General features: G+C 42.6%; 1 protein-coding gene across 13 annotated transcripts in view; it reads right to left on the minus strand.

Moving 5' to 3' along the window:
- Positions 1 to 18,674, minus strand: part of phactr1 (phosphatase and actin regulator 1) — a 477,218-nt gene that overhangs the window by 269,709 nt on the left and 188,835 nt on the right. For 7 of the 13 annotated variants that reach the window (XM_043718986.2, XM_043718985.2, XM_043718987.2 and 4 more), the window contains exon 2: positions 14,265 to 14,429. The exons of 1 other annotated variant lie outside the window; for it this stretch is intronic. In XM_043718986.2, coding sequence (XP_043574921.1) covers positions 14,265 to 14,429 — 165 coding nt within the window. Of the gene's footprint in view, positions 1 to 1,269; positions 1,399 to 14,264; positions 14,430 to 18,674 lie in introns of all 13 variants that reach the window. 5 more of the 13 variants (XM_087978667.1, XM_087978668.1, XM_087978665.1 and 2 more) reach the window with 1 other exon arrangement.

The following is an 18,674-nucleotide window of genomic DNA, read 5'->3' on the forward strand; positions in this document are numbered from 1 at the left end:
TCATGTCTTACTCTTGAATGACTATACTGTTGTCTTGTTCCTTCTCCCATACTGCATCACTTCAGACTTATCAGGATTAGATTCCATCTTCTACCCATCTGCCCATTTATATCCTCCTGAAACCAACCTCTTTCTTCCTCACTGTCAATCACCAACCAATCTTTTTGTCATCTGGAGACTTAATCATCCTCCTCTGACATTCTCATCTACATAGGTAGTATGTATCACAAACAATAAGGGACCCAACACTGATCACTGTGGTACACCACTGGACACAGGCGTCCAGTCACATATAAACCCTTCTAAAACCACCCTGTCTCCTGAGCCAAATTTGGATCCAACTTGCCAAGTTACCTGGGATTCCATGTACTTTTACTTTCTTTATCAGTCTCCCATGTGGAAACCGGTCAAAGATCTTGCTGAAATCCATCTCAACTACATTGATTGCACTACGCTCATCTACATGCTTCATCGTCTTCTAGAAATATTCTACCAGCTTTGTTAGGCAAGACCTCCCTCTGACAAAGCTATGCCTACTATCTCTAATTAAACTTCACCTCTACAAATGGAAATTAATTCTCTGCTTCAGAATTTTCTCCAATAGTTTCCATACCACTGATGTGAGATTCACTGGACTATAACTTACTGGTTTTACTCAACCACCTGTCTTGAAAAGCGGAACCACATTAGCAGTCCTCTAGTCCTCTGACATGTCCCCATGAATGAAATGAATGAAAAATCTGGGTCAGGGTGTCTGCGATTTTCTTCCTCATCTCCCACATCAGTCTGGAATACAATTCATTCAGACCAGTGAATGTCCACTTTTAAGCCCACCATAACCTCCAATAACACTCCACTCCCTATATCAACCCACTCAAGAACCTCACTCTGCGTGTTCCTAAATTTGTACTTATACTCTTCTTCAAGAAAAGGAAGGAGAAAACAATTTTTTTTAAAAAAAGGTAGCCTGACATCAGCTATTGAGAAAGTGTGGTATCTATTAATAAAGATGTCTTTCACAACTCACTTGGAAAATCATACTAGGATCAGCTAAACTGAACATATGGCAAGATTGGAAAATTGAGATTTTTGACGTTGAGAAAACAAAAGTCTTATTTTCAACCTAAGATTTGAACAGCAAGATTGCAATCTCACTAGTAAATAGCAAGAGGCCCATTTGTTGGCATCTACATCTCATTTGTCCCCTATCTTGCCTAATTTTCTGAAATTTTCTATTCTCCCGTGTCAGAGAAAAAAAAGCGATAATACCTGACATGAAAGACAGAGCAGGTATCTGGTTGGTATCAGGTTGCCCCTTCCTCCTCTGCGCCTCTAACTTTGACAGCAGTCCCCAACATTCTGGAGTATGCTTCCTGGGTAGTGACTGCCTGCACCTTCCTGTTCACAGAAATAGGACCTGCATTACTCTTACTACATCACGGCACATCAACAACTCACAGAATACAGTTCTGCACTTCAATTCTGCAGCATGGAGTGGACTGATGCCATGCATTGTGATATTGCTACCAGGTCACTTCATGCACAGGGACAGGCACCTATCTCGAACATTAAAGCAATACATACTTCAGTGCACTCTGCTTGCTTTCTTGGGACTCACTCACACCATGTCTACTTGGATGCGCTCAACATCTTTATTTGGTTTTAACTTCCTTTTATTGCACTTTGTTACCTCATTCAAAATTTAAATGCACACAATTCTTTTGTGTTGCCTTGCTATTTAGCTCAGATACAAAAAAACAAACAGCGTCTCATGATTGTCAGCCAAAGAGTTGAAAGTGTTACTGTATGGCACCATGTCACAGCCATGTAACACATATATGGACAATAGACAATAGGTGCAGGAGTAGGCCATTCTGTCCTTCGAGCCTCCACCACCATTCAATATGATCAAGGCTGATCATCCTTAATCAGGATCATGTTCCTGCCTTATCTCCATAACCCTTGATTTCACTATCCTCAAGAGCTCTATCCAACTCTTTCTTAAATGAATCCAGAGACTGGGCCTCCACTGCCCTCTGGGTGAAGAAGTTTCTCCTCATCTCTGTCCTAAATGGTCCACCCCGTATTTTTAAGCTGTGTCCTCTGGTTCGGCACTCACCCATCAGCGGAAACATGTTTCCTGCTACCAGAGTGTCCAAACCTTTAATAATCTTACATGTCTCAATCAGATCTCCTCTCAGTCTTCTAAACTCAAGGGTATATATCCCCAGGCGCTCCAGTCTTTCAGCGTAAGTAATCCTGTCATTCCAGCAATTGACTTCGTGAACCTACGCTGCACTCTCTCAATAGCCAAAATGTCTTTCCTCAAATTTGGAGACCAGAACTACACACAGTACTCCAGGTGTGGTCTCACCAGGGCCTTGTACAGCTGCAGAAGAACCTCTTTGCTTCTATACTCAATCCCTCTTGTTATGAAGGCCAGCATGCTATTAGCCTTCTTCACTACCTGCTGTACCTGCATGCTTACCTTCATTGACTGGTGTACAAGAACACCCAGATCTCTCTGTACTGCCCCTTTACCTAAATTGATTCCATTTAGGTAGTAATCTGCCTTCCTGTTCTTGCCACCAAAGTGGATAACCATACATTTATCCACATTAAACTGCATCTGCCATGCATCTGACCACTCACCTAACTTGTCCAGGTGTAATCTCCTAACAAGTAATCTCCTAACATCCTCATCACATTTCACCCTGTTACTCAGCTTAGTATCATCAGCAAATTTGTTAATGTTATTGCTAATACCATCTTCTATATCATTAACATATATTGTAAAAAGCTGCGGTCCCAGTACTGATCCCTGTGGTACCCCACTGGTCACTACCTGCCATTCTAAAATGGAGCCATTTATCACTACTCTTTGTTTCCTATCAGCCAACCAACTTTCAATCCAAGTTAGTACTTTGCCTCCAATACCATGTACCCTAATTTTGCTCACTAACCTCCTATGTGGGACTTTATCAAAAGCTTTCTGAAAGTCCAGGTACACTACATCTACTGGATCTCCCTCGTCCATCTTCAGAGTTACATCCTCAAAAAATTCAAGATGATCAGTCAACCATGATTTCCCCTTCATAAATCCATGCTGACTCTGACCTATCCTGTTACGACTTTCCAGATATGTCGTAATTTCATCCTTTATAATAGACTCCAGCATCTTTCCACCACTGAGGTCAGACTAACTGGTCTATAATTTCCTGTTTTCTCTCTCCCACCTTTCTTAAAAAGTGGTATAACATTAGCCACCCTCCAATCCGCAGGAACTGATCCCGAATCTATCGAACTCTGGAAAATAATCACCAACACATCCACGATTTCTCGAGCCACCTCCTTCAGTACCCTGGGATGCAGACCATCAGGCCCCGGGGACTTATCAACCTTTAGACCTAACAGTCTCTCCAACATCAATTCCTGGCAAATATAAATTCCCTTAAGTTCAGGTCCTTCAGCCACTGTTACCTCAGGGAGATTGCTTGTGTCTTCCCCATGTGCTAGCAGCTTAAGAGACAAACACATTGCATGTGCTTCAGCCAAGTGGCCTTGTTTCAAAGTTTAAGGGAAATAACCCTCGCTCAAGTCAAGAGGGACTGTCATCAGTCAATGAGTTGTGCCAAAATGCTTCAAGGGTAGCATTTTGTTAAGGGGCTTGAAAATAGTCAGTTGGCTGCTGGTTAGTTAGGGTCAAGGTTTCTGCATCACTACAATCCAGGGACTGGTCTCCAATCATGGCCCACACTTAGTCCTGTGAGTCTTTTCACCAAAGTGGAGTTATCAATGACCACTACTGTTTTGAGATGTTGTTTAAGTAGAGGATTGGTAGCAGTATGCTGTGATGCACATGGGATAATTACTATGAAAACAGGCAACTCAACATTGAAGGGTGGGAGGTGATAGTGTATTGAAGAATATGGGTCGGGGGAGAAGGTGTTGGTCATTATGGGCATAAACAGTCCGGTCTCAATGGAGGGTCAGTACAGCATGATGGTAAGCTAAGCTGTATGGTTGGAGGTCAGAGATCAAAACTTAAATGAAAGAATTGTGTGGGAAGGTGTGAAAGCCCCATACTGATGAGGATGGACAGGGAATGCAAGAAAGATGGGGGCTGGAAGATTGGAAGCAGAGCCTGTGACTCACTCTGCCAAGCGTGCCTTGTGTTGACTTCCATCCTCATCTCAGTTACAAGGATACAATGGAAATGGAAAATGTCTGTGAGCATAAGCAGAATGGGCAGTATTCTTTTTTCTAGGAGAAAGTGAGGATTGCAGATGCTGAAGGTCAGAGTCAAAAAATGTGTTGCTGGAAAAGCACAGCCAGTCAGGCAACATCGAAGGACCAGGAGAGTCACGTTTCAAGCATAAACTCTTCATCAGGAATGTGGGGGGGGTGGCAGCAAAGGGACTGAGAGATAAATGGGAGGAGGTAGCTGGGAATAGGTAGCTGGGAATGTGACAGGTAGATGAAGTGGGGGGGGGGGGTGTGATGGTGATAGCTCGGACTGGAAAGTGGGGGTGGATAGGTGGTAAGGAAAATGGACAGCGGTGTACAGGTCGGTGTGCCAAAGTACCACTGTGCCACCTCAGGCCCTCTCCTCACATTCCTGATGAACAGCTTATGCTCGAACCTTCGACTCTGCTGCTCGTCAGATGCTGCCTGACTGGCTGTGCTTTTCCAATGCCACACTTTTTAACAGTATTCTTTTTTCTGTCTGAGCGCATTGGTTCCACTTGTGAGCAATTTGGGGCCTTTCATAGGGCATCTATATTTATCAGGCATGTACAAAAGTACAGGTTGAAGACACCTGTAATCAAAGTTCCCTGCATGCCACATGCATGCAATGTTCAACTATACAAATCATGGTCACAAGCCATTTTCACCACGCCATTGATCATTACAGACTGTTCATAGTCATCTCTGTGTGGCAGAAATGATCTCAGGCAACTTTTAAAGTGGCACTGTTGGCTGCAATTCACAAATATATTCCAAGGTCATATAGGCATGGAATCGATTTCATCTCACCTTAAACTATAAATATTCATCAATAATTTATATGCAATGTTGGATCGCTTCAGTGATGTGGGAGTTAAGATTGGGGGCATAAAGCTTGAATAATTCTGATGTACTTACTATTGTATTCACACGGTATAACTTTTATCAGAATTTCTCAGAATAAGGTTCAAGATCAATACAGAGAAATTGTGTTGTCCTCTTTGTCGGAATCCACCAAGAGAGGATTATAGCAAATCATCATTTAGGTGTAATGCAAATGCTGACTGCTCACATTACAAAGAACCTGTTCAGTTTCTAATATTCCCTACACAGATTCACTAGAACCATGGCTAATGGATTCAGGCACAGCAGAGGTCTTCATTGCTGTGGCTGTGGTGCTGTGGAGGCACAGAGAAATTGCTGCAACAGCAAGCAACGACCAACAACAACCTCCAGCAACTACCAAACAGCGTCCATAGCAAGAATTGGCAGCCTAAGGTCTCCTCAGGATGCAGAGGAGGATGCCCAGAGACGATCATCCATGATGCCATTCCATTAGATGAGTGAGGCGAACGGCAACTGAAAGACTGCATGATGTCACTGAATCCCTACAGTTTGGAAACAGGCCATTCAGCCCATCGCCAGTCCTCTGAAAAGCATCCTACCCAGACCTCCCCCCAATCCTAACTCTGCATTTCCTATGACTAATCCAGCTAGGCTGCACATCCCTGGACACTAATGGCAATTTAGCATGGTCAATCCATCTAGCCTGCATATCTTTGGACTGTGGGAAGAAACCGGAACATCTGAAGGAAACCCCCACAGACACAAGGAGAATATGCAGACTCCAAACAGACGGTCGACCAAGACTGAAATCGATCCCTGGTCCCTGGCACTGTGAGGCAGCAGTGCTAACACTGAGCTACTGTGCCGCCATCAGGACACCAGGACACGATCACATCAGCTGTTGCCAGGAACCGCGAACATGAGGGATGGGTGGCTGTCCTATCCTAGGAGGTGTTAAGGTGACTACGGCATGAAAAGTTTTATAGAATAGGCTGCTTCCATGGCACAGTTGTGTGTGTGAGATCTCCCAACACTTGACCCACATATTTATCAGGGCTGTTACCAATGAAGTTGTGCCAGGTCACACCATTTAATCTTGTTTTCCAATGAGAAGGTCAGTGCTGCAGCACAGGCAGTAGTCTTTGCCAACAGTGCTGACTTACCCCAGGTACAGGGCCATACAGATTGTACTCACATTGCACTGAGAGCACCATATCATAACAGAGACTTCATGAACAGAAAAGGTTTCCATTCCATTAATATACAATCCATCTGTGATCATCAGTACCCACCTATTAAAGGTCTGTGCCAGATACCCTCAAAAATGCTATGATGCTGATATTCTTGAGAACTCTCATGTTCTGGCTTAATTGACACCTGAGTTGAATAGATGTGAGCTAGTATCAGTTATCATTCATTGACTGTAAATTGAGTGTTTCTTGAAAGAGGTAACAGTTTGTTTTCTGAAGCAAATGCTGTTTTGTTTTATTTGTGTTTATTTCTTTTTTGTTGTTGTCCAATAAAAGTTAATGATTTCAATTGTTTGAAGGTTTTCAAGCAAAGTGATGTTCCTATACTGAAAAATCGCAAAATTATGCTGTGTTTTAGAAAAAGGGAAACACTCTCAAACAGGATTGCAACATAGGACTGCTTGTGCAGTTTTACTCATGAAGCTGCAGCTATAAGTCTTGATCACACAAGTGATGATGTCACATTATAAATAGAATCCTGCGTTGTGGTGCACATTTGAGCTTGAAACATTGTCATAAGTTTTAGAAGGTCACAGCAATAGCAAGTACTGCTGCCACAGGTGAGCTCAAGTTAGTGCAAGCATGGTGCCATAAAGGTTTGGTGTATGTTGTTATGTATGTTATACATAATAACATACACAGCATAAATTGCATGGGAAGTTTGTTGGGCCCACTGATGGAACCGCTCCATGAAACGTTCGAAAACTGGCACTTAGCATGGTCAATCCACCTAACCCAAATATCTTTGGACTGTGGGAAGAAACCGGAGGACCCCGACAAAGGGAGAAAATGCAGACTCCAATTGGCACTTAGGCAATTTTTGATAAAATTTAGCCTTATGTTTCAATAATTCTATTGCCTAGAATTAATGAGGCAGTGACTTTTCTACTTTCTTAACAAGGCAGCATTTAAACAAGTTTGGCATAAAGAGTTCAAGTAAAATTGAAATACACTGGAATCTAAGGGAAGGAACTCTTTGGTGACAGAAAGTAAGGGTTCCCTTTTATGACAGAGGTGAGGAGAAGTTTTTTTTTCTCCTAGAGGATCATAATTCCATGAAGTTCTTTTCCCTGGAGTGCAGTGGAAACATGGTCAATGAATACTTTTAAGGCAATGGTAGATGGAGCAGGCTTGAAGGGCCCAAGTGACTCACCAAGGGGAGGTGATGGCCTTGTGCTATTTTTGCTAGACAATTAATCCAGAAACTCAGCTAATGTTCTGAAGACCGAGGTCCAAATCCTCCTTCAGCTGATAGAACATAGAATATTACAGCACACTACAGGCCCTTTGGCCCTCAATGTTGCACCAACCTGTGAAACCAATCTGAAGCCAATCTAACCTACACTATTCCATTATCATCCAAATGTTTATCCAATGACCATTTAAATGCCTTTAAAGTTGACAAGTCTACTACTATTGCAGGCAGGGCATTCCACACCCTTGTTGCTCTCTGAGTAAAGAACATATCTTTGACATCTGTCCTATATGTATCATCCTTCAATTTAAAAATACCTCATACTAGCCATTACCATCTGAGGAAAAAAGGCTCTCACTATCCACCCTATCTAATCCTCTGATCATCTTATAAATCCCTATTAAATCATCTCTCAACCTTCTTCTTTCGAAAAAAAATAGCCTCAAGTCACTCAACCTTTCCTCCTGGTAAATCGCCTCTGCACCTTTTCCGATGCTTCCACATCCTTCCTGTAATGCAGTGACCAGAATTGTCCACAAGACTCCAAGTGTGGCCACACCAGAGTTTTGTGTAGCTGCAACATGACCTCATGGCTCCGAAACTCAATCCCTCTACCAATAAAAGCTAACACACCATACATCTTCTTAACAACCCTATCAACCTGGGTAGCAACTTTCAGGGATCCATGTACATGGACATTGAGATCTTTCTGCTCATTCAAACTACCAAGAATCTTACCATTAGCCCAATAATCTCTTTTCCTGTTACTTCTTCCAAAGTGAATAACCTCACACTTTTCTACAACTAAACTCCATTTGTCACCCCTCAGCTCAGCTCTGCAGTTTATCTATGTCCCTCTGTAACGTACAACATTCTTCAGCAATATCCACAACTCCACCGACCTTAGCGTCATCCGCAAATTTACTAACTCATCCTTCTATGCCCTCATCCAGTTCATTTATAAAAATGACAAACAGCAGTGGACCCAAAACAGATCCTTGCGCTACATCACTGGTAACTGAGCTCCAGGATAAACATTTCCCATCAGCCACCACCCTCTGTCTTCTTTCAGCTAGCCAATTTCTGATTCAAGCCACTAAATCACCCTCAATCCCATATCTTCACATTTACTGCAATAGCCTACTGTGGAGAACCTTATCAAATGCCTTACTGAAGAGTTTGAGAGGCATGACCCAGCCTTCACAAAATCCTTAATCAAATTATTCCTTTCTGGATGATTATAAATCCTTTCTCTTATAATTCTTTCCAACACTTTATCCACAACTGAAGTAAAGCTCACTGGTCTATAATTACAATGGTTGTCTCTACTCCCCTTCTTGAACAAGGGAACAATGGTTGCTATACACCAGTCCTCTGGCACTATTTCTGTAGACAATGACAACATAAAGATCAAAGCCAAAGGCTCTGCAATCTCTTCCCTGCCTCCCCAGAGAATCCTAGGATAAATCTCATTTGGCCCTGGGGACTTAACTACTTTCACATTTTCCACAATTGCTGACACCTCCTCCTTGTGAACCTCAATCCGTCTAGTCGAGTAGTCTGTATCTCAGTATTCTCCTCGACAACATTATCTTTTTCCAGTGTGAATACTGACAATAAATATTCATGTTGCACCTCGCTTATCTCCTCGGACTCCACACACAACTTCCCACTACTGTCCTTAACTGGCCCTGATCTTACTCTAGTCATTCTTTTATTCCTGGCATACCTATTGAAAGCTTCAGGGTTTTCCTTTATCCTATCTGCCAAAGACTTTTCATGTCCCGTCCTGGTTTTTCTTAATTCTCTCTTTAGGTCCTGGCTAACTTATAACTCTCAAGCGCCCTAACTGAACCTTCACATCTCATCTTTACATAAGCTTCCTTCTTCCTCTTGACAAGAGATTCGATTTCTTTGGTAAACCACAGCTCCCTCGCTTGAATACTTCCTTCCTGCCTGACAGGTACATTCTTATCAAGAACTCACAGTAGCTGTTCCTTGAATAAGTTCCACATTTTAAGTGTGTCCATCCCCTGCAGTTTCCTTCCCCATCCTGTGCATCCTAAATCTTGTTGAAGTTGCATCATAATTGTCTTTCCTCCAGCTATAACTCTTGATCTGCAGTATAAACCTATCCCTTTCCATCACTAAACATAACAAAATTTTGATCACCAAATCTAACACCTGGCCTGGTTCATGACCCCGTACTAAACGATGATGGAATTTAAATTCAATAAAGCTATCCAGGGCTAAAAACAAATCTACTGATTACTATGAAACCATTGTCAATAGTCATATGCATAGAATCATACCTTATAGACAATGCCCCAGACACTACCATCACCATTATGTCCTTTTCCACTGGAACATTTGGGAGGTTGTTGCTCTGGGAACCTTCAACACTGACTCTGGACTGCATGTAGTTGCATGGGATCAGATTAAAACATGGGCAAGGAAATCTCTGATTACCACATACTGCCCTCCCTCAGCTGACGGATAAGTACTCTTCCATGCTAAATACTTGGAAGGTGGCTAGGGTGTAAAATGTACTCTGGGTGAGGCACTTAAATGCTCACCATCAAGAATTGCTCGGCAGCAGCACAACTAATTGAGCTAGTCAGGTTCTCAAAGCACAGCTGCTGACTGCGTCTGCAAATGGTGAGTGTACAACAATAGTGAAAAACGTAACTGACCTCATCCTTATCAACCTGCCTGCTGCACATGCATTTGTCCATGAAAATATCAATAACAATGACCAGCACACAGTGCTTGTGGAAACAAAGACCTGCTCTCATATTGAGAATAACTTGCATTGTACTGCGTGGCATGACTACCACGCTAAATGGGGCAGACTTCAAACAAATCTAACAACTCAAGACTGCTATCCATAAGGCAATGTGGGCCATAAACAGCAGAAGCATTATACTCCAACATAACGTGCAACCTCAAGGTCCAGCATAATCCCCACTCAACCATTACCATCAAGCCAGGAGATCAACCCTGCTTGAATGAAGAGTGCAAGACAGGATGCCAGGGACTGCATCAGGCACAGCTAAAGATGAGCTGTCAACCTGGTGAAGCTATCAAACTGATCAGTTCTAAGCTCTACAGCCCTGCCTCTTCCAGTCATTAATTAAACAACTTAATAAAGGAGAAGGCTTCACAAATATCCCATCCTAAATAATAGAAGAGCCCAAAACATCAATGCAAAAGATAAGGCTGGAGCATTTGCAACAATCTTCAGTTAGAAATGCTTAGTGGATGATTCATCCTGGCCTCCTCCAGAAGTCCCAGCATCACAAATGCCAGTCTTCAGCCAATTTGATTCACTCCACGTGATATCCAGAAATGGTTAGTCACTGAGTATTATATGGGCCCTGACAACATTCTGCCAATAGTACTGAAGACCTGTGCTCCCGAATTTACCAGTTCCTTAGCCAAACTGTTTCAGTATGGATATAATGCTGGAACCTGACCAACAGTATGGAAAATTGCCCAGGTAGGTCCTGTACACAAAAAAGCAGAACAAGTTCAAGTCGGCAAATTACTGCCCCATCAGTCTAATCAACAAAGTGATGGAAGACATTATCAACAGTGCTATCAAGTAGCACTTGCTCAGCAACAACCAGCTTACTTATGCCCGGTTTGGACTCTGCCAGGGCCACTCAACCTCTGACCGCATTACAGCCCTGGTTGAAAAATTGAGAATATGCTGAATTCCAGAGGTGCGAATGACAGCCCTTGACACCAAGGCCACATTTAACTAACTGTGGCATCAAGGAGCCCAAACAAATCTAGAATCAATGAGAACCAGGGGACAAAACCTGCAGTCATACTTGGCATATAGGAAGATGGTTGTGGTTATGGGAGGTCAGTCATCTCAACTCCAGGATACCTAGTAATTTTGTGGTACACAAAAGCCAGGTGATGTTCATCTCTAATAGGAGACAACCTAACCACCACCCATTGGCATTCAATGGTGTTACCACCATTGAATTTCCCACTATCAACATCCTGGGGGTTATCATTTACCAGAAACCCAACTCGACTCACCACATAAATACAGTGGCTACAAAAGCATGTCAGGAATAGGAATATTAAAGTGTGTGTGGGCGGCACGGTGGCACAGTGGTTAGCACTGCTGCCTCATAGCGCCTGAGACCTGGGTTCAATTCCCGCCTCAGGCGACTGACTATGTGGAGTTTGCACATTCTCCCCGTGTCTGCGTGGGTTTCCTCCGGGTGCTCCGGTTTCCTCCCACAGCCCAAAGATGTGCAGGTCAGGTGAATTGGCCGTAGTGTTAGGTAAGGGGTAAATGTAGGGGTATGGGTGGGTTGCGCTTCGGCAGGTCGGTGTGGACTTGTTGGGCCGAAGGGCCTGTTTCCACACTGTAATGTAATCTAATCCTGTCACTCTTCACCTCCCTACCTGTCCACCATCTAAAGGTGAAAGTCATGTAATACTCCTAATTCACCTGAATGGGTGCAGCTCCAATAACACTCAAGAAGTTTGACATCATCACAGGACAAAGCAGCCTGTTTGATTAGCACAACATTCACAAGCATTCATTCCCTCCACTACCTATACTCAATAACAACAGTGTGTAGCACCTTCAAGGAGGACTGCAGAAAATCACCAAATATTTTGAGACAGCTCCTTCCAAATCCACACTACTTTGATCCAGAAGCACAAGGGCAACAGATACATGAGAACACCACCACTTGCAAGTTCCTCTCCAAGCCACTCACCATCTTGACTTAGAAATATATCACCAATCGTTCACTATCGCTGGCGTAAAATTCTGGATTTTCCTCTCTCAAGGAACTGTAGATCTACCTATAGCAAGATGACAGCAGTTCACCACTACCTTCTCAAGGGCAATTAGGGACAGGCAATAAATGCTGGCCAGCCAGCAATGCCCACGTTGCACAAGTCGATTAAAAAAAAATTCTGCACTGGTTACATTATTACCACATCTACAAGAGCAGGTCAAAGACTGGGCTTATGTGACAGCAGCTCACAAAACCATTGCCTACCACTTAGAAGGCACATAGGCATATCAGCAACTCCAAGGTAATTCACCATCACACAACATCCTGACTGGTATCACTTTTCTTCACCAGGCCAAAATGCAAAACCCTTGACTTAATAGCAGCTCACTGCCATTTTTATAACATATCAACATGATAGATGCTTAATCTACTTGTTGTACATCTGTTTCCACGTTAGATACATGCCCAAATTTAGTTCTCTGCAATCAATTCATGCACACAATATTCCCCTAATCATTGTATAGAAACTTTAGGAAGCATAGCAGTGCATGGTAAAGGGCACTTGATGAAGATCAGGTGATAGTGATACATATTATAGGTGATATAAGTACAATAAGTTTAGAGTGGAAAACGATCATTTAAGAGTAAAGAAAGGTAGTGCTCACTGGACATAAATCAATAACTACTGCTCATGAACTATTGCTTTCTGGCTTCATATGGAGAAACATTTTATTTTGCATCACTGTGATAATCTGTTGTGGATAAGAGGCCATGCTGGGTGCAAGAGGTTCATGAGTGTTAAACCTCATGGGGGGGAATTTAAAGGTGGCAAGATTTCCAAGTACAATTGTTTGGTTGGAGGAAAGACATATGGGTCACTTTTCCAGAGGGAATAATGAAGAATGTCATGGCTCTTTAACTGGATCTGAGGATCAAAGCCATGACATCTGCCTACACACTCAGCCAAAGCAAGAAGCGAGCAAAGAATCAAAATATGGATCTGGAGGAGGTGTAAATAGGAATAGCTGAATCAAAAGGAAACAAATGAACAGAGTAAAAGAGACAAACATAAATCCAGCTAGAAGAGATGAACTTCTTTCAAATGAGCATTCCACAGAATATTGCTCCTGAGCATTTCCAACATTTTCAGATTTCTGGTATCTGCAATATTTTGCTTTTGTATTTGTTCAGATGTTTGTGATGTGTTGGCTGGCTGACTAGTTCACAAAGAAAAGCAAACTGATGTTTTTGTTTTAAAAAGGAATGAGATTTCTAATGTTGGTTAATTGTGCTCTACCAAAAACTGCCAATTAGATGTGACAATTGAAACAAACTCAACTATAGCCTGATAACAGATTGTGCCACAGCTTGAGTCTACCAACATGCGTGTAAAAATAAACCTTAATTAAAAAACAGCTACTCTAAAAAACTGCACACAAAAACAAAAGCCACAGCTATTCTAAGTTTTGAGCTGTGTTAGGTTTTCTCAACTGATCCCCAGTAGAGCTGCTGGAACAGGGAAAGAAAATCAACAGGTCTTCTAGTGAATGATTCATGCTGGAGGCTCATGTGGAAAAAAGCTAACATACTCTTTCAGTGGCAATTTGTTTTTTTAAGTGAATAATTAAGTCATCATTTTATTCCAATACCCAAAGGCAAAGACTACGTACAAAGCTGATAATGAACACAGTGCACCTGTCAATTATGAAATGTATATATAGTGGATGGGAAGAAAGAAATTGATAGAAACAGGAAACAGAACAAACTGTCAGTTTGTCTTCACATGCTGAAGAAATAATCATTCCACCAGACCATAAATAATCTTCACAGTATACATATTGCTTATCCATGATGGTCTCCTCTCAATCCAAAAAATGTGGGTGTCACTATGTTGTCAGTCCAAATACCATATTCACTTCTGTAAGGCTTACCATATTCAAAACTGGTGAAAATAATTTGTAAGCAAATGCCTACCTGCAGATGTCTGTTTAAATTTTTCACTTTTCTTCTTCCTCCATTTCCATGGTTTAAACAGCCTCCCTAAGGTTGCAAACTTGCTTCTTCTCCTGATGGGTGGTGTATGAGTACCTGGGACCAGTGACTCTGAACGCATTGCAGCCAGCCTTTCTACTTCTTCCGCTGGATTGAGGAACAAAAGAGAAAGCTGAGCAATGTGATGTCAGAATGTTTAGTGAGGTTATATATCATCACTCCCATCCCATTAATGTTTCAAATGTTAATTGTTATTGGATTTTCCCAATAAAGCTCGCAGCCTACAATATGAAACAAATTCTGTCATGCTTATTACCAGTTCACAGTGAACTTTGTCTATCTAGAGCTCTTGTAATCTGTCGCCTTTCATCAGGTTTAACAGACAATCAATTTTTCAATGTATAATTTCAGTTACACCACACTGTAAATTTTTGCTATAAATTCTGTGTGTTAGGATTGAGCCCTCCACTACCACCTGATGAAGGAGCATCGCTCCAAAAGCTAGTGCACTTCCAATTAAACCTGTTGGGTCTATAACCTGGTGTTGTGAGATTTTTAACTTTGTACACCCAGTCCAACACTGGCATCTCCAAATCATGCCTTTTCTATAAACTGTCTTCCTATCGCCCTGCCCATATTTCTGTCTCTTCATAAGTATGTATGGTACTCTGTTATTAGTCTACTTGAGAGACAAGAAAGAGACAGATTGAATCTCATTACTTAAGATATCACTGCATTTGCATTCTATTATTTCTTTTTATCGAAAACTGTAATGATTGTTGTTTCCGGTTGCCGAGAACTGTACATCTTAAAAGTATTACAACTGAAATTAAGTCACTGAGAAAACTCATATCCTGAGTTAGCTACATGATGAGGCCATGACACACTTTCAGAATCACAGTATTTTTACGGTTTAGGAGACTGCCATTCAGGTCATTAAGCCAGCACCTGCTCAGTAAATGAGCATCATTACATAGTGCTCCCAGTTTTCCCCATACCTTTATACATAGAACATAGGCTTATACCGCACAAGAATGGGCCCTTTGGCCTACAATGTCATGCCAAACATGATGTCAAATTATACAAATATGATGTCAAATTATACTAATCCCTTTTGCCTGCCTTTGGTCCATATCTTTCCAATCCTTGCATGTGCTTATCTAAAAGTTTCTTAAATGTTCCTAACATATTTGCCTCCACCACTACACCTGGAAGTGCTTCCACACTTCTACCATGTCTTTGTAAAAAAACTTGCCCCACAGATCTCTTTTGAACTTTCCTTCTCTCACCTTAAATGCATGCCCCCTAGTATTAGACATTTCAACTCTGGTGAAAAGATTCTGAGCATCAACCCTACTTATGCATTTCATAATTTCATAAACTTCTAACAAGTCTCCCCTCAGCCTCCATCATTTCAAAGAAAACAACATAAAACATAGAACATAGAACAATACAGTGCGGAACAGGCCCTTCGGTCCTCGATGTTGCTATTCTCAGCTCATCCCCCTACACTATCCCAAAATCATCCATGTGGCTATCTAAGGATAGTTTAAATCTCCCTAATGTGGCTGAGTTGACTACATTACCAGGTAGGGCATTCCATGCCCTCACCACTCTCTGCATAAAGAACCTGCCTCTAACATCTGTCTTAAATCTATCACCCCTCAAATTATGCCCTCTCGTACAAGCTGACGTCATCATCTTCGGAAAAAGTCTTTCACTGACTACCCTATCTAATCTTCTGGTCATCTTGCATGTCTCTATCAAATCTCCCCTTAGCCGCCTTCTTTCGAATGGGAACATGTTCAAGTCTCTCAGCCTTTCCTCATAAGACCATCCCTCCAGACCAGGCAACATCCTGGTAAATCTCCTCAGAGCCTTTTCCAATGCTTCCACATCCTTCCTGTAATGGGAAGACCAGAATTGTACACAATACATGGGCTTTTCTGGCCTTTCCTTTTAGGTCATACCATCTAATCTGGTCAGCATCCTAGTAAGCTTCTTCTGCATCCTCTCCAAAGTCTCCACATCCTTCCTGGTGATGTGGTGACCAGAATTGAAGGCCTAACAAAATTCTTCTAAAACTGCAACATGGCCTCCTGACTCTTACGCTCAATTTCCTAACCAGTAAAGGCAAGCGTGCCATGCGTCTTCATTACCAACCTGAAAACCGGAGGGGAAACACTTTTACACGGAGAGGGTATGCATATGGAATGAGGTGCTAGTAGAAGTGGTTGAGGCAAGTACGTTAAAATCATTTAAGAGGCATTTGGACAAATACATGAAGAGGAAAGGTTTTTTTTGGGCCAAGTGCAAGGAAATGGGGTTAGCGTAGATGGACAATTTGGTTGGCATGGACCAGTTCGGGCCAAATGGATTCTCTCCATGCTGTAGAAATCTATGACTCAATCTACTTATGTGGTCACTTTCAATCTTCCTCTTGTTCTTGCTCCTTTTTGAGTGGAAACTGTTTCTCCCTATACAATCTATACAATACACTTATGATTTTGAAAACTTCTATCAGATCTTCTCTCAACCTTCTTCTCAGGGGGAACAGTATTAGGTTCCTCAATTTGTCCTCATAGCTGAAGTTCTTCATCTCTGAACCATTTTTGTAAACAGCTTCTGCACTCGCTCCATTGCGATCACATCCTTCCTGTAATGTGCCACCCAGAGCTGTACACAATACTCCAGCTGAGGTCTAATAAGTATCTTATGCAAGTTCAACATTTTTTGCTTTTGTACTCTATGGCCCAAAGGGGCATTGCAGGTGATTGTTTTTCTACATGATAATTGATAAAGGATTACTTTTAGTGGTAATAGCAATTTTAATTGGGAACTTAAATGGTAATTGTTGTTCTGCCTGGCAAGACTCAGGTCAGTTATAGAGTCATAGAGATGTACAGAATGGAAACAGACCCTTCAGTCCAACCCGTCCATGCCGACCAGATATCCCAACCCAATCTAGTCCCACCTGCCAGCACCCGCCCCATATCCCTCCAAACCCTTCCTATTCATATACACATCCAAATGCCTCTTAAATGTTGGAATTGTACCAGCCCCCACCACCTCCTCCAGCAGCTCATTCCATACACGTACCTCCCCCCACCCACCATGTGAAAACGTTGCCCCTCTCACCCTCTAGTTCTGGACTCCCTGACCCCAGAGAAAAGACTTTGACTATTTACCCTATCCATGCCCCTCATAATTTTGTAAACCTCTATAAGGTCACCCGTCAGTCTCTGACATTCCAGGGAAAACAGCTCGAGCCTATTCAACCTCTCCTTACAGCTCAAATCCTCCAACCCTGGCAACATCCTTGTAAATCTTTCTGAACCCTTTAAGGTTTCATAACATCTTTCCAATAGGAAGGAGACCAGAATTGCATGCAATATTCCAACAGTGGCCTAACCAATGTCCTGTACAGCCGCAACATGACCTCCCAACTCCTGTACTCAATACTCTGACCAATAAAGGAAAGCATACCAAACGCCTTCTTCACTATCCTATCTACCTACGACTCCACTTTCAAGGTGCTATGAACCTGCACTCCAAGGTCTCTTTGTTCAGCAACACTCCCTAGGACCTTACCATTAAGGTCCTTTGGTGATACGGTGGCTCAGTGGTTAGCACTGCTGCCTCACAGCACCAGGGTCCCAGGTTCGATTCCAGCCTCGAGCAACTGTCTGTGTGGAATTTGCACATTCTCCCCGTGTCTGCGTGGGTTTCCTCTGGGTGCTCCGGTTTCCTCCCACAGTCCAAAGATGTGCAGGTCAGGTGAATTGACTGTGCTAAATTGCCCATACTGTTAGGTGCGTTAGTCAGAGGGAAATGTGTCTAGGTGTTCGGAGAGTAGGTGTGGACTGATTGGGCCGAAGGGCCTGTTTCCACACTGTAGGGAATCTAATTTTTACTGTTATACAATAGGTGGTCTTAACTTTGTTAACTGGGCTCATACAATGGATACTTTTCCCCTTGATCACAGATCTTGCATGCTGAATACTTTCAGTGGGCGACACAGTGGCACAGTGGTTAGCACTGTCGCCTCACAGTGCCAGAGACCTGGGTTCAATTCCAGCCTCAGGCAACTGACTGTGTGGAGTTTGCACATTCTCCCCGTGTCTGCGTGGGTTTCCTCCGGGTGCTCCGGTTTCCTCCCACAGTCCAAAAATGTGCAGGTCAGGTGAATTGGCCATGCTAAATTGCCCGTAGTGTTAGGTGCAGGGGTAAATGTAGGGGAATGGGTCTGGGTGGGTTGCGCTTCGGCGGGTCGGTGTGGACTTGTTGGGCCGAAGGGCCTGTTTCCACACTGTAAATAATCTAATCTAATTAAGTGTAGAAGTCCTGCTAAGATTTGCTTTCCCAAAATGCAAGACCTCGCACTTATCTGAA

This window comes from Chiloscyllium plagiosum, unplaced genomic scaffold (genome assembly GCF_037043375.1).
Source record: "Chiloscyllium plagiosum isolate Xiang-an unplaced genomic scaffold, Cpla_swu_hap1 HiC_scaffold_34, whole genome shotgun sequence".
Lineage (NCBI taxonomy): Eukaryota > Metazoa > Chordata > Chondrichthyes > Orectolobiformes > Hemiscylliidae > Chiloscyllium > Chiloscyllium plagiosum.